Source organism: Mercenaria mercenaria, chromosome 1, assembly GCF_021730395.1.
Source record: "Mercenaria mercenaria strain notata chromosome 1, MADL_Memer_1, whole genome shotgun sequence".
Classification (NCBI taxonomy): domain Eukaryota; kingdom Metazoa; phylum Mollusca; class Bivalvia; order Venerida; family Veneridae; genus Mercenaria; species Mercenaria mercenaria.
This window is the reverse complement of record NC_069361.1, coordinates 70,406,637-70,430,290: the sequence shown is the minus strand read 5'-3', so window position 1 is coordinate 70,430,290 and position 23,654 is coordinate 70,406,637. Positions and strand designations below refer to the sequence as shown.

General features: G+C 37.3%; 2 protein-coding genes across 3 annotated transcripts in view; one reads left to right on the top strand and one right to left on the bottom strand.

Annotated features, from left to right (window-relative positions):
• Window positions 1–10: 10 nt before the first annotated feature.
• Window positions 11–8,546, top strand: LOC123534686 (mitochondrial chaperone BCS1-like). 2 transcript variants are annotated; one of them, XM_045317042.2, is made up of 6 exons: window positions 11–217; window positions 1,846–1,942; window positions 4,807–5,554; window positions 6,377–6,532; window positions 7,453–7,570; window positions 8,233–8,546. In XM_045317042.2, the coding sequence occupies exons 3-6, from the start codon at window positions 4,822–4,824 to the stop codon at window positions 8,486–8,488; spliced, it is 1,263 nt and encodes a 420-aa protein (XP_045172977.2). In that variant the 5' UTR covers window positions 11–217; window positions 1,846–1,942; window positions 4,807–4,821; the 3' UTR covers window positions 8,489–8,546. The 2 variants fall into 2 exon arrangements, with proteins under 2 accessions (XP_045172977.2, XP_045172970.2); XM_045317035.2 differs by lacking the exon at window positions 1,846–1,942.
• A 2,418-nt stretch (window positions 8,547–10,964) lies between these two features.
• LOC123534670 (serine/threonine-protein kinase VRK1-like) overlaps window positions 10,965–23,654 on the bottom strand; it is a 32,485-nt gene continuing 19,795 nt past the window's right edge. The window contains exons 10-13 of the mRNA XM_045317016.2: window positions 22,792–22,850; window positions 20,317–20,486; window positions 18,306–18,732; window positions 10,965–14,661 (exon numbers count right to left, since the gene is read on the bottom strand). Coding sequence (XP_045172951.2) covers window positions 14,558–14,661; window positions 18,306–18,732; window positions 20,317–20,486; window positions 22,792–22,850 — 760 coding nt within the window. The 3' untranslated portion in view covers window positions 10,965–14,557. The remainder of the gene's footprint in view (window positions 14,662–18,305; window positions 18,733–20,316; window positions 20,487–22,791; window positions 22,851–23,654) is intronic.

Sequence of the window (23,654 nt, the reverse complement as noted above, 5' to 3'; positions counted from 1 at the left end):
AAGCGTTTGGTGGTATCAGATTAAAAAATGGCTGCGCCCATGGCAAAGAATGAAATTATCGCAACTTTTGCGTGTTCTAAATAGCAAATTAAGATCTTTGGTGGCAGTTAATTTATCGTTTGCAAATCTATTTTTATATCTATTGATATCGTCTTACGTCTTGGAAGAATAAGGCTTTATTGATTATTATTATTAGTTTTCGCGAACAATTTACCCGGTAAGTTTTCCAGCGGACACACTGAAAGTGTCATTTTTCCTCATAAGACAGTATCTTTTCGGTTAAAAAGACTTCTAATTATTTCATTTAATATGAACTTAGGTGCTACCTAGAAGGCAGAGCTCCCTTGAAAAATCACCAGTGCCCCTTGAAAATTAAAGGAGTGCTGCTAGAATGACCTGGAATTATGGATCCGTTTTAGGAAGTTTATGTTCTTTAAGATCTATTAAAATTTTCATGAATTAATGATAATTCCTGATTTCTGAATGAATGTCTTAGAATGCATTAAGATTAAATCTAAAGAAAGTTACAGTTCTTTTTAGAAAGAATAATGTGTCCAACTTTAAGGCAAAATACTGCTATGATAGACCTCTGGTATGGGAGAATGAAAATCATTTACATGTACAAAGCTTGTTTAAAAACCAAAAGACTAGCTTTGTACATGTAAATGATGAGAATTTTACCCAGAGAAAATCAATTTTTTGCCGAAATTCTCGAAAACTTCTGTTTTATTTACTGAACTGCGAAGTTAACATTTTTATGGTTAATCTTTTAGCACAACTGATACAGATTAGGAATGGTAGTTACTAGTAGGAGCCTTTTTGATGTTTATTGATAATTCATAGTCAATAGTTTTTTTCCTAGTAATAAACTCTGGTCAGTGATTTTTAAGCTTGTGGATGAAATATATGTTAACAGGGAGAAGAGCATTTTGTGCTTTTCACAGTTCAATGCCTGTAAATTTTGATCCAAAAACCTTTTTTTTTTTTCTAAAGTTTTATCTACTGACTACTGTAGGCTACAGACAGTACTACATTGGAACCTGACATCACTAACAAAACACTTGTTAAATATCACATGAATGACTTTATTGTTTTTACAATACTTTCAAAACCCATAATAAATAAATTGAAAAAAAAACTGAAATAAAAAAGAAATTAAAAAAAAAAAAGACGCTTCTGGTGAGGATCGAACTCCCGACCTTTGGATTTCAACGCGACCTCGCTAACCACTGCACCAGTGTGGAAGTATGACGACATCACCACAAATATAAGTATATATAATAAACTTCAGTTGCGGCAGCGTGACGAAAATCGTTTCACATTGAAAATATTGTATTTTACCTTTCTTTCTTCGTAGAAAATGTATTTAGCACTAAATTCTTATTATCAGGCGCTCATTTACATTTTTATTCAACGTTCAAAGCAGTAAGCGAAACGCTTTTGTCAACTGTAAACAGCAAGCGTCTATTGACGTCTTACTGATTAATTACTATGAGCATTGCGTACTGGAAGAAACCCGAACAACACCGATTCCAAAAAACATACCACGAATTTTCAACTCGATAGTAATGTCTGTACACAGTTTTATTCATTTTCTTTTTCACACGTCTAACCGTAATGCGACGCTGTCGGCGCCGCTTTGCGGCGCCGGTAGCTCTGCTATAATGCCTTGGAACAGAAACTTTGAAAGTTGAAATGTTTGGCCTGCTGATCCGGTCTAAGCAGTCGCAGGTCTAAGATGCAGGTTTTCTCCGACACAATTTTAGCACCTGGGACCCGCTCTAGTAACATACATTGTGTCTTGGGGTCCCGCAAAAATTTGATGCTCCATTTCGCTGTTTACAGGGCTTTCAATTACAGAAGTGGCTATGGGTTCGGTAACCAGACCTCTAGACCCGGACCAGACCTCTAGGCTACCCGTACAGGGCAGGCTAGAAATCCAGTAATCAATATGAATACTGAGAATGGTATTTACAAAGAGCTAGGAGACTATATTTTATCTTTAAAGATGGGAGATGATTACAAAAATTTGTTTTTATATTTTTCTAACTGTTTTAAATAATATATGGTAAGTCACAGGAAACAGAAGTATTTATAATTCTTTAATCCCTTTAAAAAAAACACGATCGCAAATTCGATAAATAATTAACAGCCATTTGTATGCCGTAATCTGAAGCTTTTATTGTTTTTCTTGTAATGTTTTTCTCGGGACTGATGACTTAAAATAATAAAATTATTTTTTTCTTTAGTATTTAAGACATAGGTTGTGATCATGAATTGTTGACCTCGTTTTACTGTTTGAGTAAATAGATAACAGTAAGACCCGGAGTCTAGCAATATATGCATGTACTATTTTGAACTGTAATACCAGTATAAAAGGTAATTGCTGGTGAGGTAATTGCAGGTAAAGTTATGATTAGTTGTCATAAAGTTGCCTTTATTACATATATTTTTGTAAATATTTTATCCATAACTAGCTCTCACTTGGGTTTGATGCATATTGAATATGAAATTTATCAGCAAATTCTGGAAGTCACCATAATTCATTTACTCAAGCAGTAAAACAAATTCAAGAAATCACGAGCAAAGTCCATGTCTTATATACTATGTTTATTATTCTTATTCATCAGTCACGAGCAAAAACAAGAAAAGCAATAAAACTGTACTAATTATGTCTCCCCCCCTCTGGGGGAGACATATTGTTTTTGCCCTGTCCGTCCATCCGTCACACTTCATTTCCGAGCAATAACTGGAGAACCATTTGACCTAGAATCTTCAAACTTCATAGGTTGGTAGGGCCTATGGAGGAGACGACCCCTATTGTTTTTGGGGTCACTCCGTCAAAGGTCAAGGTCACAGGGGCCTGAACATGGAAAACCATTTCTGATCAATAACTCGAGAACGACTTGACCCAGAATGTTGAAACTTCATAGATTATTGGTCATGTAAAGAAGATGACCCCTATTGATTTTGGGGTCACTTCGTCGAAAGTCAAGGTCACAGGGGCCTGAACATGGAAAACCATTTCCGATCAATAACTTTAGAATGACTTGACCCAGAATGTTGAAACTTCATAGGATGATTGGTCATGCAGAGTAGATGACCCCTATTGATTTTGGGGTCACTCTATTAAAGGTCAAGGTCACAGGGGGCAGCCTGAACATTGAAAACCATTTCCAGTCAGTAACTTGAGAACGACTTGACCCAGAATGTTGAAACTTAATAAGATGATTGGTCATGCAGAGTAGATGACCCCTATACATTTTGGGGTCACTCCGATAAAGGTCAAGGTCACAGGGGCCTGAACATTGATAACCATTTCCGATCAATAACTTGAGAACCTCTTGACCCAGAATGTTGAAACTGCATAGGATGATTGAACATGCAGAGTAGATGAAAGCTATCGATTTCGGGGTCACTCTGTTAAAGGTCAAGGTCACAGGAGCCTGAACATGGAAAACAATTTCCGATCAATAACTTGAGAACCACTTGACTCAGAATGTTGAAACTTCATAGGATGATTGAACATGCAAAGTAGATGACCCCTATTGATTTTTGGGTCAGTCTGTTAAAGGTCAAGGTCACATTTATAGATTGTCCATATATTTATTGAACGTCTGTAAATATATCAAAATCCTAGACCTGTTAAGAAAGTTGTATATGTACCAGGTCTGCACAGATTTATATATATATAGAGAGAGAAAGAGAGTATTTGTAAATTTACAGATTTTTCAGTATAAAAATAATTGATTGTGTGTATGAGAACTGTTGAAATTACATTCGTCCTCAAAATCACAGCTTGAAATTAGTATGCATGCATGCATTAAAAAAGTCATTTGTGAGTTGCAGCCATTTTTGTTGACTGACTTCTTGCCAAAAATAATTTTATCTGTCTGCAACAAGAATCAGATAACCAAAGTCTTTTTAGATTCTGGTATAACTTAAAGGCTTTTGATGAGGCGAGTAATGAAAAAGTCCTTAAAAATCCACAATTGTTACAGTGGGATAGGTTGTCAAATGCTTAAATGGATCAAAATCTTCATAGGTTATAGGCCTTACTCTACATCCAAAGAAAATTTGATGTTGTTCAGAAGTTTGTCTATTTGCATATGATATTGCCACCTACATGACCTCACTTCCGATGATCTATCAAAGACCTTTAAAAATGATTGGACTGTCACATCAACAGGTCAACCAAATTCTCAGATCCTTCAAAGAAATGTAAAAGTGAACACTGAACAGTGTCCTTTCCACTGAAAATTATTTTATTTTCAATCAATAACTGGAGGATGCTTAGGCCTATCTTCCCCACTAAAATACGTGTCATGTAATGTCAATTTGTTATCATCTTACGAGTTTTAACTGCTGTAGACCAAAGCATATTCCAGCTAACCTCCCGATGATCATTCAGTGCTATGAACCTCCCGATGATCATTCAGTGCTATGAAGTTTGATTTCTTCAGGAAAGCATTTGATAAGGAAACATTTGAGTCTCAAGGTCACTGTGACCTTAAACTTTGACATACTGAACCTCAGAACATTACTAGTTGTATAGAAGAATGCATCAGACTTCGTAGCACAATCGTTTATGGACAGTAGATGCCCGTTGTCATGGGAGCAGCATACTTGAAACTGAAAACTGCATTCCTAGTTACCTAGGACAGCCCATTTTGTGGGAATATTTGTCTTTATACAAACAGCTTTTCTGTTAGATTTTGTTATTTTCTACAGTCTTGCATACCTAGATGTGTAATGCCTTGGGATTTTGGCAAAACAATGGATGACCGTGTATTTTCTATTTTTCAGTGATCAACAGAAAGGATGGGAATATCTGCATTGATAGACTATTTAAAGGACAATCCCTACTTCGGTGCAGGAGCAGGGTTGTTTGGAGTTGGCATGGCTGCTGCCGTGAGTAAGAAATCTTTACAGATTGGAATGATAATGTTTCGACGACACTGTATGATCACACTTGAAGTTCCAAGTAGAGATAAAAGTTACTACTGGTTGTTACAGTGGATTTCCACACATGGAACAAAGACTCAGCATCTGAGTGTAGAGACATCTTTTCATCAGTCGGATGCTGGTAGAATATCTACGCGATATGACTTTATACCTAGTCCAGGGAGTCATTTCTTCCGATACAAGAACTACTGGATACGGGTGGATAGAAATCGTGAAAAACAGATGGTTGATATTAACAGAGGTGTTCCATTCGAGACAGTGACACTTACTTCAGTGGGACGTAACAGAAATGTGTATTTTGATATATTAGAAGAAGCACGGCAGTTGGCGTTACAGAAACAGGAAGGTAGAACAGTTATGTATACCGCTGTGGGTCCAGAGTGGAGACCGTTCGGTTATCCAAGACGAAAACGTCCTTTAGATTCAGTTGTTTTAGATAAAACTGTGTCAGATAAAATTATTACAGATATTAAGGAGTTTATAGGTAATCCAAAATGGTATATGGACCGAGGTATTCCATACAGAAGAGGATACTTACTTTATGGACCACCTGGCTGCGGAAAAAGCAGTTATATAAATGCATTAGCAGGTATGAAAAATTACCTTGTGTATTCAGTACAGCTGAACCTCAAAATGAACCCTTTAAAATTTGCACTTGTGTCCACTGTTTTACTCATAGTTAAAAATAAGGTTCCTACAACTTGTCAAACTATTTAATTTAGTGTGTTATTTTCTGGGTGCAGTTTTCGAGACATAATACATCTCTTCTTACTGATATTATGATAGACTGGGAAGAATCCATTAATTACTCAGCAGTGCTGCTCAATGCCTTGTAATTTGATTTTCCTGTGTTACATGTAACCATGTTTAGAATCTCTTCTATTTGTACACATTTACTTTGGCAATATTTGTATATTGGTATATCAGTGTTTAAAGATGTACATAATGTAATGTGAAATCAATTATTTCCTGGGAATGAAATTTTGTGATTTTGTCAGAAACGGCTATTTCATTTGGATACAGATTTGTGGATTTCTCTTAGCGAGATGAAAGAGTGGAATGTTTCTTGTGTCTTGGGATTTAACTTTTAGCATGCTGGCAGCAAGTGAATTTGCCTTTGCGACCGGTGCAGACCGAGTTCAGCCTGCACGAATGCACATTCGTGCAGGCTGATCATGGTCTGTACTGTTTGCTATTCAGTCAGTAAATTTTCAGTGCAAACCCCTTTGAATAGTAAATGGTACTGCCCAAATTGAATGATGGACCAGTCCATTTTAGAAATTTAGCAGGCTGAAGGTTAATGTCCAGACAGCCATGAAAATTAGTCCCCCAAGAATAATAATGATTTCACAGTTAAGTGTTTTTAATAAAATGATAAATATCACAAAGTTCTCCAAATGTTTTCTTTCAGGAGAACTTGACTACAGTATCTGTGTGTTGAATCTGTCAGAGCGAGGATTATCTGATGATAGACTGAACCATCTACTCACCATGGCTCCAGAACAAAGTATTATTCTCTTAGAGGACATTGATGCTGCTTTTGTTAGTCGAGATCTTACAATGGAAAGTAAGTTTACGTATCAATTTTTTTTTACTTGATAGGCCTCACACTGGTTCAAAGTTTGTTCAGTCATATTTTCAGTTTCAGTAGACCTGTTAATTTGCAAATGAGCCGTGCCTTAAGAAAACCAGCATAGTGCATTTGCGACCAGCATGGATCCAGACCAGCCTGCGCATCTGCGCAGTCTGGTCAGGATCCATGCTGTTCGCATTCAGAGCCTATTGCAATTAGAGAAATTGTTAGCGAACAGCATGGATCCTGACCAGACTGCGTGGATTCGCAGGCTGGTCTGGATCCATGCTGGTCGCAAAGCCACTATGTTGGTTTTCTCATGGTGCGGCTGAAATTGTTATTACTCAGTATAGATGCCAGTTGAAGATTTTAGACTTTTATTAAATTGTTGAAGTGTCAAAATGGCGGATTGCAGGGTGATTTACGAATGTTAGACAACTTACAGGTTTTTTTGTAGAGATAGGTAACCAGAATATGACTTTAAAATGATACTTTGTGCAGGTGTCTTTTGTTAAAATGTCTTGCTGTAGCATTTTGATGGACTTCAGTTTTTTTTTAATTAACAGTCAGAATTTTGAGATACACAAGCCTGAGATACCAACTTTCAATTGTGAAACATAATGCATAAAAGTCCATTTGTTAAAAAAAAATGCACAGACCAGGCTCCAAGTGAATGAAACCGAGTGTTTGCAGACCAGACCCAAAATTTCATCTTGCCATTGGCCAGTTTCCAGGTTGTGCTCAGAAACAACCAGTCAGATGCTAGAGTTTTGAGACTGGTGTCCAGAATCAGTTTTATAACCTTGGCCCCAGATCTGCTTCATGCACCCCCCAAAAATATGCTCTGCAGCCTTTCTAATAAACTGGGTAACTAAAATGTATCGTATTTATTGTACTTTACGCATGATTTACAGATCCTGTGGCATATCAAGGAATGAGTCGTCTCACATTGTCAGGTCTCCTCAATGCTCTAGATGGTGTAGCTTCAGCTGAAGCTAGAATTATTTTTATGACCACAAACTATGTAGAAAGGTTTGTATATTGATTAGATAAATTCATAAAATGAATTTGGCAATAAATTTCTCATTTTCAAGTCAGTCTAGGTATTTCCTAGTTTCTACTTTCTACGGGGAACATTTTTTTGTCTATTTTCATAATGTCTATTCTTTAGCATTACTGTAGTTTAATTTCTTTGTTTTTGCCAAATTACTGTTTCGTGGGTATATATATATTTGTGGATTCTAATGATGGAACATGTTGTGACATGTTTGCGGATTGGCCCAACCATAAAAGATCGTCTCCTTCACAGCTTCTGCTACCTCTTCCCCATTTTTTGAACACTGTTCATCATAAAAAAATGTTTTCATTGTACTCCTTGACAGTTCTTTCTGTTATTAACATTTATTTTTCAAATGGGGTCATATTTAATATTGTACAGGATTTAATCCTGAGGAATATCAATTTTCATGGATACATGTAAATTTCAAGTAATTTTGTGTACAAATTTATATCGTACTGTTATATATTTAGCAAATTTTACTGATTGTTAATTTATTTTTTGTTTTATCAGAAGAAGGCATTAAGATAAAACATGTAAGAAATGAAATAGTAAAACATGGTTAAAACTTTGGGAGTTGTTCTCGTTTACGTATTTGACTGTATGATCTAGAAAGAAATACCGGTATGTATTTCAGGCTAGATCCAGCACTGATCCGGCCAGGAAGAGTGGACATAAAGGAGAAGATTGATTATGCCACAGATTACCAACTACAGCAGATGTACCTCAGATTTTACCCAGAGGAGTCGGTGGAGCGAGCAAGAATTTTCTCAGAGTGTGCACGTTCCCTGAACGACAAAATAAGCCTTGCCCAAGTACAAGGACTATTCTTACAGTATAAGTCAGACCCTCAGACCGTTATAGATAATGTAGACCAGCTGATGTTATTATGATGGAAGATGCAACTTTTAGTTTTATATTTTGAAATAAGATTAAATTATATGAAATAAATGTGTGTTGAATCTTTTTTTTTTTTGTCAGGTGGTGATGTAAAGCTCATGCATTGCTTTGCTTGGTATTTACTTATCACCACATTATGTAGGAAGGGTTTTATCTATGCAGTAAGATAACATGCTGGTCTCCAATCAGTTTAATTTGTCAGAAGAAAGACCTGGTTTAGAACTGTTGCATGATTATTCTACCTTTCGCCACCTGAAATTTGGGGATGGGGGAGGGGGCACTTAAATTTTCCTGTCTGTTTATCTGTCTGTCAGCCCAAATTTGTGTCATGCAAATCTCAAAAAGCATTTGACCTAGTCGTGGAACATTATAGGAATGATATTCAGCATGTGAAGCTGTTCATCTTGGGTTCTGTTTGGGAATTCTCTCAGCCTTACCAGAGTTATTGACCTTAAATTAGTATGCATAATGGATCTAAAAGTTAGTGTTGCATGTATCTCAAAAAGTTCTTGACCTAGGGTAATGAGACTTACAGGAATGTTACTGAGCATAATGAAGTTGTGCTCAAGGGATTTATCCCTCTACCCACCCCAATCACTCTACCACCACCCCATTCAACCCCTCTAAAACTGTTTACTATTTCTTTAGTTTCTTGATATTTTGAAGTATTCTGACCCCACTCCATCCTCCCTCCCCAACCACAGCTTCGCATAGTAATATGAAAGTATACATAGTCTTGCACATGTCTTTAACATACCGGTATGACCTTACAGTGACAGTTAATGGAGGCACCATTGGACACACATCTAGTCTGTTTTCTCATTTTTGTGAAACGGTGGCACTAGCTTTGTGAACGAAGTGCGCTTTTAGCCAAATCCTCTCGCCTCCACCCCTTTTCTACTAGAGTAAAATTGTAAAAACTGCAGGAAAAAGGTAATACAGGTTCATATAATCCATTTCTGTTTGTAATGGCAACATTTAGCCATGAATGCACCAAATTACCCCAGTATTTGGTTTATCAAAAATAGTCTACTTGTTAAAAAAATGTACGACCCCTGCTGTTGAATTATATGGCAAATATATGAAGAGCTACTTGAAAAACATTTAACCTCCAATGAAGGCTTGTCCCATTTTTAGCTCGACTATTCTTTGAGCTGTTCTACTCACCCTGGCGTCGTTGGCACACCTTGGTTGTTTTGCATGCAAGTGCGTATAGCTAGCATTTAAAGGCACACAGCTTTGAAACTTATTTTTTTCTTTTTCTAGGTCAATTACCAACCTCACTGGGTCAAGTCACATACCTCTGACATGTATTTTGGGCAAATAATGCCCACATTTTGCATGCAATGTACTATCTGAAAAACTAATGCAGATATTGATTTCAAACTTCATGTGACACTGAGGTTTTAAAACTAGTGATAGTATCAGTCCCAAAACTCTGACATGTTTTTAAACATAAAAACTTCTGGTTAAAGTTTTGCATGCAAGCTACTCTCCAAAACTAATACAGAAACTGGATTGAAATGCTACAGATATTTTAACATTTAAGGTAATATTCCTGCTTCTGGGACAACAATTCGAATAGTTGAGATTGGCTGTAATATGGACAGCTTGTTTAGTAGGGAGTTCACTATGACCTTGACCTTTTACAAAAATACAATAGCAGTCATCTGCTGAACACAGGCAATAATCGTACGGAGATTGAGGAATGAAGGCCAAAGCATCCCTTAGTTATTAAGCTGAAAGCGGTTCTGGTTTTGAGGTCACTGTAACATCAACCTTTGGCCTACAGACTCAGTAGCAATCATCAGAATCCAAATGGTCATCTGACGGACAGACCGACAAGGAGCAGAACAATATACCCTCTTCTTTATAGGGGGTGGGGGGATAGTAAACTGATAATAGTTTTAAAGCAACACAAAAAGGGTCTAAATTTTTCAAATTTTAAGCTCTTTAATACTTTTACACTACTTTCTGCTAACTTGGCAAAAAAAAAGAAGTTATGGAAACATATTCTTTCAGGTATACAAGGGCTCTAGATAGTTAAAACTCAGTCATTGACAGACTTGAGGATGCAGTTCAATTTCCTAGAAACTACGAGATTTTCAACTGCTGCCCTTCATCAGGAACATAATGACCTCTAGATTGATACCGTCCTTGTAATACAAGATCACTCTTCTGTAAAACCATTTTATTTCTTCTGCTGGGAAATTAATTTGTTGATTTCAACATATCAAGATTTTTGCCAATTTCACTAGGATTTAATTGCGTGGAGTCACGAATATTAGTCCTCTGTGAATATTTATGATTTCACAGTATGTCAACCTAATTTGCAGACAATATATGGGAGTGCAAGTTTACAGATAAAAAGCATCAAAACAGTTTGTTGTTAAGTTCAATAACAGTTATTTTCTCACAAAGAACAAGGGCTTTATACAAACAAAATGGTTTAAGATAGTAGCAAACACATTCTCATCTTTTAGCTTTAATGAAGTTGTCAGATATGATCCACCAGATATGCAAAATTACAAAAATATTCAAACATGATCAGAAATAAATTTTTTCTCGTGCAACAAAAATACAATTTTTGGTAAAATCTCATGGAATAGATTCGGTATCTAGAAAAATACAAATAAAGATTACTGCTGAAACATACAATATAAGATATCTTCAAGCTAACATCAAAAGCAGGTATCAAAACAGGTGATTCATTAGTTTGTTCAACTAGGCCATTCACCAGTGTACCACACCATAACAGTGTAAACATGTTTAACTTAGTGACCCAGTTTTTGACACCACATGACCCAGTTTCAAACTCGTCTGAGTTTTCAAGGAGATAAACATTCTTACCAAGTTTCATGAAGATTGGAGCAAAAATGTGGCCTCTAGAGTGTAAACAAGACTTTTCTTCAATTTGGCCCAGTGACCTAGTTTTTTACCCAACCTGACCCAATTTTTAACCGTCCAAAATTTCATGGAGGAAAAATATTCTGACCAATTTTTATTAAGATTGGACCAAAAATGTGGCCAGAGTGCAAACAAGCATTTTCTTTGATTTGACCTAATGACCTAGTTTTTGACCTAACATGACCCAGATTAGAACCCATCCATGACTTCATGAAAACAAACATTCTGACAAAGTTCCTTGAAGATTGGAGCAAACAAGTGGCCATTAGAGTGTAAACAAGCTTTTCCTTTGATTTTACCAAGTGACCTGGTTTCTGACCCTACATGACCCAGATTCGAAATCTTATAAAACTTCATGATACCAAACATTCTGACCATGTTTTATGAAGATTGAATCATAAATGTGGCCCCTAGAGTGTAAACGAGCTTTTTCTTTGATTTGACCTAGCTTTTGAACCCACATGACCCAGATAAAAACTCGTCCGAGAATTAATGGAGACAAACATTCTGACCAAGTTTCATGCACATCAGATGAAAAATGCAGCCCCTATTTCATACACAAGGTTTATCTTTGATTTGACCAGGTGACCTAATTTTTGAACCCAGATTAACCATATTCGAACCTGAACTAGATTTCATCAAGTAGATCATTCTGATCAAATTTCACGAATATTCATTGAAAAATGCAGCCCCTATTGCACACACAGTTTTTCTTAGATTTGGCCGAGTGACCTAGTTTGAATCTGGGTCATGTGGGATCAAAAAAATTCTCATGAGTTTCATACCTAAAATGTGGTCTCGTGTTAACAAGATTTTCCTTTGATCTTGCCTAGTGACCTAGTTTTTGACCCCACATGACCCAGATTCAAACTTGGCCTAAAGATCATCAATATAAACATGATGACCAAGTTTCATGAAGATAGGGTCATAAATGTGGCATCTCGAGTGTTAACAAGCTTTTCCTTTGATTTGACCAGGTGACCTAGTTTTTGACCCGACATGACCCAGATTCAAACTTGTCCTACAGATCATCAAGATAAACATTCTAAGTTTCATGAAGATGGGGTCAAAAATGCGGCCTCTAGAGTGTTAACAAGATTTTCCTTTGATCTAGCCTGACCTATTTTTTGACCCCACATGACCCAATTTCAAATCTGACCTAGAGATCATGAAGACAAATATTCTGACCAAGTTTCATAAAGATTGGGTCATAAATGTGGCCTCTAGAGTGTTAACAAGCTTTTCCTTTGATTTGACCAGGTGACCTGGTTTTTGACCCCACATGACCCATATTCAAACTTGTCATACAGATCATCAAGATAAACATTCTAAGTTTCATGAAGATAGGGTCATAAATGTGGCCTCTAGAGTGTTAACAAAATTTTCCTTTGATCTAGCCTGACCTAGTTTTTGACCCCACATGACCCAGTTTCAAACTTGACCTAGAGATCATCAAGACAAATATTCTGACCAAGTTTCATAAAGATTGTGACAAAACTGGAGCCTCTAAAGTGATAACAAGGCAAATGTTTACGCACGATGGAAAGGACAATGACCAGTCACAATAGTTCACCTTGAGCACTTCATGCTCTGGTAATCTAAAAATGGTCAGACTGTCAATGAATCAATATATAAATACAATACAAAAGTTAGTCTAAATGGTTAAACAAACAGATGTTGGGTAATAGTTTTAACATTACTCCAGAAACTTGCTCATATTTCATATTACAATTCTGTATGTACATTTATAGATAAGGGGAGCAATTTTGTCAAACAGTGTTTGTTGGGTTAATAGGTATTATGGTGGCTTTCCAACTTTGATGGTGGAGGAAGACCCCAGGTGCCCCTCCATGCATTATTTCATCGCAGGCAGGCACCTGGGTAAAACCACTGACCTTCCTTAAGCCAGCTGAATGTCTTCCTCGCATGAAGAATTCAACGCCCCAAGAGAAGCTCTAACCTACATCATTAAGGGGCAAGTGAGTTGAAGTCAGCGACCTAAACCACTTGGCCACAAAGGCCACTTTTGTCAAACAAGACAGTTTCATAGTTGTTTACCTAATTTTGGGGACAGTTTTTGACACAAGAATTTTTCACAAATGAAAATTTTCCTCAGTGACCACATGCATTCTCTGACTGCTGTTTGTTCTACTGTGCATGATGTAGAAGAATCAGTTCTCAGAAAGTTATGTTAATAAAGACACTTTTAATTTAATAGGGGCCTCCGTGGCCGAGTGGTTAAGGTCGATGACTTCAAATCACTTGCCCCTCATCGATGTGGGTTCGAGCCTCACTCGGGGCGTTGAATTCTTCATGTGAGGAAGCCATCCAGCTGGCTTACGGAAGGTCGGTGGTTCTACCCAGGTGCCCGCTCGTGATGAAATAATGCACGAAGGGGCACCTGGGGTCTTCCTCCACCATTAAAAGCTGGAAAGTCGCCATATGACCTATCATGTGTCGGTGCGACGTTAAATCCAACAAAATAAAATAAATTTAATTTAATTATAAAAGAAAATTTAAAACCATAAAACAAACAGCATATTCCTTAAACTAAAACCATCCTAAACTGAAGAAATGATAGTAATATCAATGTACATTGCACTTGTAACATTTTTTAGTGTGTTAACTGTATGAACTCCTTGCATTGAGTTTAACGCCTCATCAAAATAATTCATCATGTCAAACTTAACACGATAATTCCTCCTTATGTTGAGTCAGTTAAAACACCCTTTAAAATGAGAACTTTGGGTTCAGATGTACAAAACAGTCTTTTAAATGAGCTATGATAAAGCTCTGACCTCTGATTTAGTTTTGATAAATGCTGTTTAATTTCTATTTCATGCTAAAATCATGCAAGAATTTAAGATCTTTTAAGATTTGAGCTGTGCCAAGGGAAAACCAACATAGTGGGTTTGCGACCAGCATGGATCCAGACCAGCCTGCGCATCCGTCTCGGATGCGCAGTCTGGTCAGGATCCATGCTGTTCGCTAACAGTTTTTCCAATTCCAATAGGCTGTAAAAGCTGTTCTGGATCCATGCTGGTCGCAAACCCACTATGGTTGGTTTTCTCATGGCACGGCTCATTTGTTCATTATTATGCTTATTATGCTCATTTGGTCCCCAATCAACTCAGACTACAGTCTAGCACACCTAGTCATCTGTTCTTCTTCAGTCCTGGCGATGTCTGGACAGCCATTTCTGACATCTGAACATTTTTTCGTCGAATAGCTTTCCTCCTCTTTGGTGCAGGAGATCCAGCTGGAATGAGAAGCATTATCCAGATATCATGACTGATTTCACTTATAACCATTGACTTTTTCACATTTGTCTATTAATATTAAGCAAAGTTCTAGATTTCATATGTAGTTGTTTAAGCACAATTATTTGCCAACATTCTTATATTATATTGTTGAATCCACTCCTTATGATTGGTATTTCCATACTTGTCTATTAAACCAAGTTCAAGATTTCCAAAGCACACAGTCACTAAAACTGTGACTGTAAAATGTTTCAATTGCTCCAGGTTTAGTATATCAAAATTACAAAAAAACTGTGATGAAAGTATTAGAACAAAATGCTTAAAAAGACAAAAAGCTATGCAGAATTCCAACTACATGTAATCATGAACTACATGTAATCATGTAAAACAAATTGAATATTTTCACCTGTCAGGACGAAAACTTTCTTGTACAACCCCTGATAAAAATTCATACAATGATATACCTTCATTTATCTGTTTTAGAAAATAAATATCTGAAGACTGACACACAACTTCCAATAAAACTTTTGTTTTATCCTGAAAACTTAAGAACATGGTCAAGATGGCCAAAGATATCTCTTCCACTTTAAAAGTTAACAACAAAATTCTGGAAGAGGAATCTATTCTTCAGATTTTCAAGGGCCATGATGTAAGTAGATCTAGTCTTGCCCCTTGGAACCATGTTCAAGCGAGTTTTTAGCAAGTGCTATCAGAGGTGACCGTGCACTCAACTATTTCGATGCTGGACATGGAAATAGACAAATTTTAGGAAACTAGAGCTATCACTGGAGTGACTAATACCCACGCAATATAGCTTTTCCAGATGGAAAGGAACAGTTTATGTGTGAAGTTTCTGAATTGACAAGATGAATTCATATCAATGAAGAATTTTGGTGGTATGATTGCCTCCCACCTTTGTCCATCCCAGAAAAAATGTCGCACATCTCTACACTTCATGGACCCTGTCATATATGATGTTGATGATGATGTGAAACAAATAGTTTTATTTATGAAAAATTTAATATTGGTGCAAGAGTTATGGCCCTTTTATCATATGATGTGGATGATGATGTGGTACAACTATTCTAAGTTTGAATCAAATCCGCGATAAAGTGAAAGTGCATAAAAACATTCACCTGAAATTTTAAGTACAAGAGGACCATGATGGTCCTGAATCGCTCACCTCTTCCCACATGACCCAGTTTTGAGTATAATGTCGATTTTCTATTATTTGACATAGTGACCTAGTTTTTGAGCTCATGTGACCCAGTTTTGAACTTGACCTAGATATTATCAAGATAAAAATTCTGACCAATTTTCATGAAGATCCATTGAAAAATATGGTCTCTAGAGAGGTCACAAGGTTTTTCTATTATTTGACCTATTGACCTAGTTTTCGAAGGTATGTGACCCTGTTTTGAACTTTACATAGATATCATCAAGGTGAACATTCTCACTAATTTTCATGAAGATCTCATGAAAAATATGGCCTCTAGAGAGGTCACAATTTTTTTTTTATTTTTATACCTACTGGCCTAGTTTTTGACCGCACGTGACCCAGTTTCGAAACTGACCTAGATATCATCAAGGTGAATATTCAGATCAATTTTCATGAAGATCCATTGAAAAATATGGCCTCTAGAGAGGTCAAAAGATTTTAATAATTTTAGACCTACTGACCTAGTTTTTGATAGCAGTTGACCCAGTTTCAAACTTGACCTAGATATCATCAAGATGAACATTCAGACCAACTTTCATACAGATCCACTGAAAAGTATGGCCTTTAGAGAGGTCACAAGGTTTTTTTATTATTTGACCTACTGACCTAGTTTTTTAAGGCACATGACCCAGTTTCAAACTTGACCTAGATATCATCAAGGTGAACATTCTGACCAATTTTTATGGAGATCCATTCACAAGTATGGCCTCTAGAGAGGTCACAAGGTTTTTCTATTTTTAGACCTACTCACCCAGTTTCTAACCGCACATGACCCTGTTTCGAACTTGACCTAGATATCATCAAGATGAACATTCGGACCAATTTTCATACAGATCCCATGAAAATATGGCCTTTAGAGAGGTCACAAGGTTTTTCTATTATTTGACCTACTGACCTAGTTTTTGATGGCATGTGACCCACTTTCGAACTTGACCTAGATATCATCAAGATGAACATTCTGACCAACTTTCATACAGTTCCCATGAAAAATATGGCCTCTAGAGAGGTCACAAGGTTTTTCTATTATTTGACCTACTGACCTAGTTTTTGATGGCACGTGACCCACTTTCGAACTTGATCTAGATATCATCAAGATGAACAGTCTGACCAATTTTCATGAAGATCTCATGAAATATATGGCCTCTAGAGAGGTCACAAGGTTTTTCTATTTTTAGCCCTACTGACCTAGTTTTTGACCGCACGTGACCCAGTTTCAAACTTGACCTAGATATCATCAAGATGAACATTCAGACCAACTTTCATACAGATCCCATGAAAAATATGGTCTTTAGAGAGGTCACAAGGTTTTGCTATTATTTGACCTACTGACCTAGTTTTTGATGGCACTTGATCCAGTTTCGAACTTGACCTAGATATCATTAAGGTTAACATTCTGACCAATTTTCATGAAGATCTTGTGAAATATATGACCTCTAGAGAGGTCACAAGGTTTTTCTATTTTTAGACCTACTGACCTAGTTTTTGACATCAAAATTAACATAAAATTCTAAGTATAAAGGGGGCATAAGTCATGAAAAATTGGTGTAAGAGTTATGGATCTTGTGTCATATGATGTGGGTGATGATAGAATAACTGTTTTAAGTTTGAAGCAAATTCACCCAGTAATAACAAAGATAAAGAGAAAGTGCATCAACACTTTAACCAAGGTGCAGATGTGGATGTCGACGCCGGGTCGAGTAGGATAGCTCTCCATACTTCATACAGTCAAGCTAAAAAGATGTAATATATGAGCCAGAGTTATTGCCCTTGTGTCATACTGTGAGTGATAATACTGAATCTGGATCAAATTTATAAAGTATACAGTGGAAGCACATTGAAATTTTAAGCTGAAAGTCCGAGTAAAATGTGTGCATAATTCATGAAATACTGGTGCAAGAGTAATAGCTCTTGTGTCATGTAGTGTGAGTGATTGTGTGAAACAACTTTTAAGTTTGATTCAAATCCATTTAATAATAAACAAGATATTTAGTGAAAGTGCTTTTAAATTTCAACCTGAAATTCTGAGTAAAGAAAGGGCATAATTCACCAAAAACTTTTGTCAGACTTGCAGCTCTTGTATGACACTGCTTGTGATGAGGAACAACATTATTTATGTCCGAAGAAAATCCAGAAAGTGATAAGACAGATAAAGTAAAAGTACATCAAAACTTCAACTAAGCTCTGGACACAGGCACCATGGGGAGTAGGATGGCTCTCTGGATTCTTTGTACTTCCGAGATTAAAGATGAATACTAGCAATCAGTACTACTGTATAAAAGATGTTCATAGCATTTCTACTTAAATTTCAGATTAAAACTTAACACTAGCAATCAGTATTACTGTCTTAAAAATGTTCATGGTATTTCTTCTTAAATTTTGACAACAAAAACATTGCCCTTGATGATATATATTTGTAAGTTTTACCTGTTGGTGAAGTTACTCTCTTAGCTGTTCCGTTCACTGACCTTCCTGCTACAGGCGAAGCAATAGGTGACAATGTCCCTGCTATCGCCTTTGCTCCAACTGCACGTGCCTTTCCTGCCGCTGGAGATTTAGGTGTTCTGGCTAGTGGTGACCTTGCTTCTGTCTTCTTTCCAGTTTTCTTTGCTGCAGATGTTGGAGTTGCTCTGGCTAGCTGTTTAGGAGTTGCGAGTTTTGTTTTTTGTGCAGTTGTTTTAGGTGTAGCTCTTTGCACAGTTGTTTTAGGTGTAGCTCTTTGCACAGCTGTTTTAGGTGTTGCGGGTCGGGACCCGGCTTTTGGAGTACCTGGTTTTGGTGATGCAGCTCTGGCTTTCATTTTTATCACAGGTTCATCTGGCTCCGAGTCCTTTAGTTGCCTTTTTACACCTTTCTTAAGAATAGAAAATTTAGATATTATTAACATTCTGACCAAGTATGAACATTGGATAGGATCTACTCATGTCAGAGTCAATTTTCACAATTTTAAGTAGTTCAAGGGCCATAACTCAACAGTCACTGGGACAATATGGATAGTTATCGAAATTGTTTACGATATGTCCATAAATATTGAGACCAAGTTTGGTGACAATGGATAAAACAACAATGTCCAAGTTAGTCAGCAGACACTGTCAATTTGAGTAATTCTAGGGCCATAACTCCAGAAAGACTTAGAGCATCCAGCTGGTTATTGAACTTTGCCGTTAAATTTTGCCCATTCTGACCAGGTTTGGCGAATATTGGATAAACTGGTCAAGTTGGTGGATACTATCAACTGTCAAAATTTTGAGTTATTCAAGGGCTATAAATTCCAAAGAGACTTAGAGAATCCATCTGGTTATCAAACATGGCAGAGATATTATATATCTAGGAACATTATGACCAAGTTTGGTGAACACTGGCCAAGAACAACTCTAGAGCACAGACACAGTCAATTTTCAGTAATTCATGGGCCATAACTCCAAAAAGAATCGGAGAATCCAGCTGGTTATCAAACCTGAAAGAGATATAACATCCAGAAACATTATGACTAAGTTTGGTGAACACTGGACAACAACTTCCCTAGTCAGGGAGCGGACATGGTCAATTTTCAGTTATTCATGGGCCATAACTCCAAAGAGACTTGGAGAATCCAACTGGTTATCAAATCTGGCAGGGATATTACATCCAGAAACATTATGACCAAGTTTGGTGAACACTGGACAAGAACTACTCTAGTTGGAGAGCATACACTGTCAATTTTAATTTTTAGTAATTCAATGGCAATAACTCCAAAGTCATTTTGCAAATCAGGATTGTTATCAATCTTGGCCAAGATATTACCCTAATAAACACTTTGGCCATTTTTAGTGAATATTGGATAAGTTAGAGAGTTAACAACTTTAGTGGACAAAGCCTGCCAGCCACTTCTAGTGATTGCTTTTTGTTTGTTTGTTTGTTTGTTTGTTTGTTTTGGGTTTAACGCCGTTTTCAACAGTATTTCAGTCATGTAACGGTGGGCAGTTAACCTAACCAGTGTTCCTGGATTTTGTACCAGTACAAACCTGTTCTCCGCAAGTAACTGCCAACTTCCCCACATGAATCAGAGGTGGAGGACTAATGATTTCAGACACAATGTTGTTTATCAAATAGTCACGGAGAACATACGCCCCGCCCGAGGATCGAACTCACGACCCCACGATCCGTAGACCGACGCTCTACCTACTGAGCTAAGCTGGCGGGCTTCTAGTGATTGCACTTTATGTCATGTTTCACAGGTGTATAAAAAGCAATAACAGATTCCTGTATAACATTTGTTTGAAAGAAACTTTTATGCTGGAAATTAGTCTATTCCAAGTTGTGGCCAGTTCAAATTGATTTAAAAACCATGTTACAGAGGTATTTTCAAAATTCAATTTTTACCTGGAACAGATTAGGCCATCAAAGGAACCGTTATTACCAAAATGGTAAACAAACACCTATAATTATAGTGTCTTACTTTCGGTGGGGCCTTCCCTGAAGTGCCTGCTATTGGAAGTGCCAGCTTCCACTGGTCCTTGACCCCAAGGCTAGCAAGACCCTTCTGGAAGAGTTCCCGCATCTTATTATAGTTAGGCTTGTCATCATAACTTATGTTCTTAACCATTGTAAGATAAGATGATATTTCAGCTGAAACAAGAAATCAATAAGCATATATTTTAAGGAACAAGTATATGAGCTGCGCCATGAGAAAACCAACATAGTGTATTTGCGACCAGCATGGATCCAGACCAGCCTGCGCATCCGCGCAGTCTGGTCAGGATCCATGCTGTTCACTAACATTTTATCTGATTGCAACAGGCTTTGAAAGCGAACAGCATGGATCCTGACCAGACTGGTCTGGATCCATGCTGATCGCAAATACACTATGTTGGTTTTCTCATGGAACAGCTCAATGTCATTTTAGGTCATTTTAAATCAACCCCAGTAGCTCAGTTGATAGAGCACAGCAGTAGCAAACATGGGGTCTACAGTTCCACAATAATGCCTGCAGTGTTCTCTGTAATGAGTTAGATTTTTAACCCTTACCATGCTAAATTTCTTTAATGAACTTGTCCATTTTACAATTTGGACAGTACCATTAACTGTTAAAAGGGGTGCTTACCAAAAAGATAGTGGCTGAATAGCGAACAGTGCAGATCATGATCTACACTGGTCGCAAAGGCAGAATCAATCGTGTCCAGCATGATAAGGGTTAATTGTCTGTTTTTGATTTAGTTTAGGTCACACCGAAACAAGTGTCATATGACGACTTTTCCAGCTTTTGATTGTGAAAACACCAGGTGCCTTTCCCAGCATTATTTCAAGCATGGGCGAGCATCTGGGTAGAATTGCAACCTGTCATATGTCAGCTGGATAGCTTCCTCACATGAAGAATTCTACATCCAAAGCTAGGTTTCAAGCTCACATCAGTGCGGAGCAAGTGATTCGAAGTCAGGAACCTTTACCACTGGGCCACAGAAGTCCTCTGATTCACAGGACAAGTCATCTGACCTATTAGTAATTTGATTAATGTGCAGAAGTTGTCAGTTACTTGTGGAGAACTAATTAGTACTGGAACATACAGTAATATAGAAACACAAGTTAGGTTGAGAGACCACGTTTACATAATCTAACCAATGCAGAACAAGAGCTGTCTCCATAGGATGACACATGTCCCCGATGGCACTTTGAATGAATAGTTATGGCCGATGTTAGAGTATAGGACCTTTGACCTACGGAGCTGGGTCTTGCTTGTGACACGTCGTCTTACTGTGTCACACATTCATGTATAGTTATTCTAAAATCCATGCATGAATGACAAAGATATGGACCAGACATGCCCATCAATGCACTATCATGAAAAATGACCTTTAACGTCTAAGTGTGACCTTGACCTTTGAGCTACGAACCTTGGTCTTGCATGTGACACGTCGTCTTACTGTGGTACATATTCATGCCAAATTATTTGAAAATCCATCCATCGATGACAAAGGTATGGACCGGACACGCCCATCAATGCACTATCCTTAAACGTCTAAGTGTGACCTTGACCTTTGAGCTACGAACTGGGTCTTGCGCACGACATGTCGTCTTATAGTGGTACACATTCATGCCAAGTTATTTGAAAATCCATCCATCGATGACAAAGATATGGGCCGGACACGCCCATCAATGCACAATCCTTTAACGTCTAAGTGTGACCTTGACCTTTGAGCTACGGACCTGGGTCTTGCGCGCGACACGCCATCTTACTGTGGTACACACTTATGCCAAGTTATTTGAAAATCCATCCATCGATGACAAAGATATGGACCAGACACGCCCATCAATGCACTATCCTTTAATGTCTAAGTGTGACCTTTACCTTTGAGCTACTGACCTGGGTCTTGCGTGCGACACGTCGTCTTACTGTGGTACACATTCATGTCAAGGTGTTTGAAAATCCATCCATTGATGACAAAGATATGGACCGGACACAAAAATTGCGGACAGACTGACAGACCGACAGACAGACGGTTCAAAAACTATATGCCTCCCTTTGGGGGCATAAAAATAGTGTCAAAATCTGTATTAAATATACAAATATATCTCATCTGTGTAACATACACAGAACTGTAAAGACTGCAGTCTTAGAAAATTTTATTTTTTAATTGGATTTACAGATACCACAAAATTTAGGTCATGCAATAACTTTTCTTTAGCTTAAATGCCAGAACCCATCAAACCTTCATTTCAAGCACAGTCCCCATTTAAAAGACTTTGATACTGGCAGATTTAACACACAAAGCTCTTTTTTCGTAATGTTCTTCTCATGTACAAAATAAAAATAAACTTGTAGCACCAGTGTTGAACGGAATATTGTCATAACTCGTATTAAAGAAGGAGTAACAAGTTTTCCATTCAGTCCTTGAAATACAGTCTTAAGATATAGCGATTTTTCTGTCTCTATTACCTGGCGCACCTCCTTTAGGAAAACATTTCTTCATCAAACCTGGAATATCATTCATGCCTCTGAAAAGATAAAATCCAATAAAATCATAAACAACTGGAAAAAACCCCACTTAGAAGTAAACTTTTACTGCATTCACATGGTATCTCCTTAATCTAATTTCCAGCAAAAATTGCATTATGAAATCTATATAAGTATTGTGACATTTCCATAAAATTCTAACTACTTATTGGTAACTAAAAATTTCTTGCCTAGTTTTTAAGCCCCACTCAAAGAAGGTCTGACGTATCGCAACACAGGATCCATGCTGTTCGCTTTCAAAGCCTATTGCAATTAGAGAAACTGTTAGCGAACAGTATGGATCCTGACCAGACTGCGCAAATGCGCAGGCTGGTCTGGATCCATGCCGGTCGCAAACGCACTATGTTGGTTTTCTCATGGCGTGGCTCATTTCATGCTGGGTAGAACCACCAGCTCTGCAAGCTACCTGGGCAGCTTCCTCACACAAACTAGAACTGTCACAGGAGTGACTCATACCCCCACCATACGGTCTTGTCACAGAAGAATGGCAATCATAAGGAATCTTAAAAATACTTTGGAGTACTTCATCCTGGGCTTCCACATATAAGTAATACTAGTATAATACTAGTATAGTAATACTAGTATAATACTAGTATAGTAATACTAGTAAATATATTAAATCTCTAATATTAGAGATACACTAAAAGTGAATAAAAAAAAATGTCTTACCGACCCATGTTACCACAGAAAAATGTTTTTATTTTTTACATAGGACTTATAATAAAGAAGTTAGAAAAATACCTAAAATATTGAAAATCTAAAAATAGGATTTCTAAAAATAGACT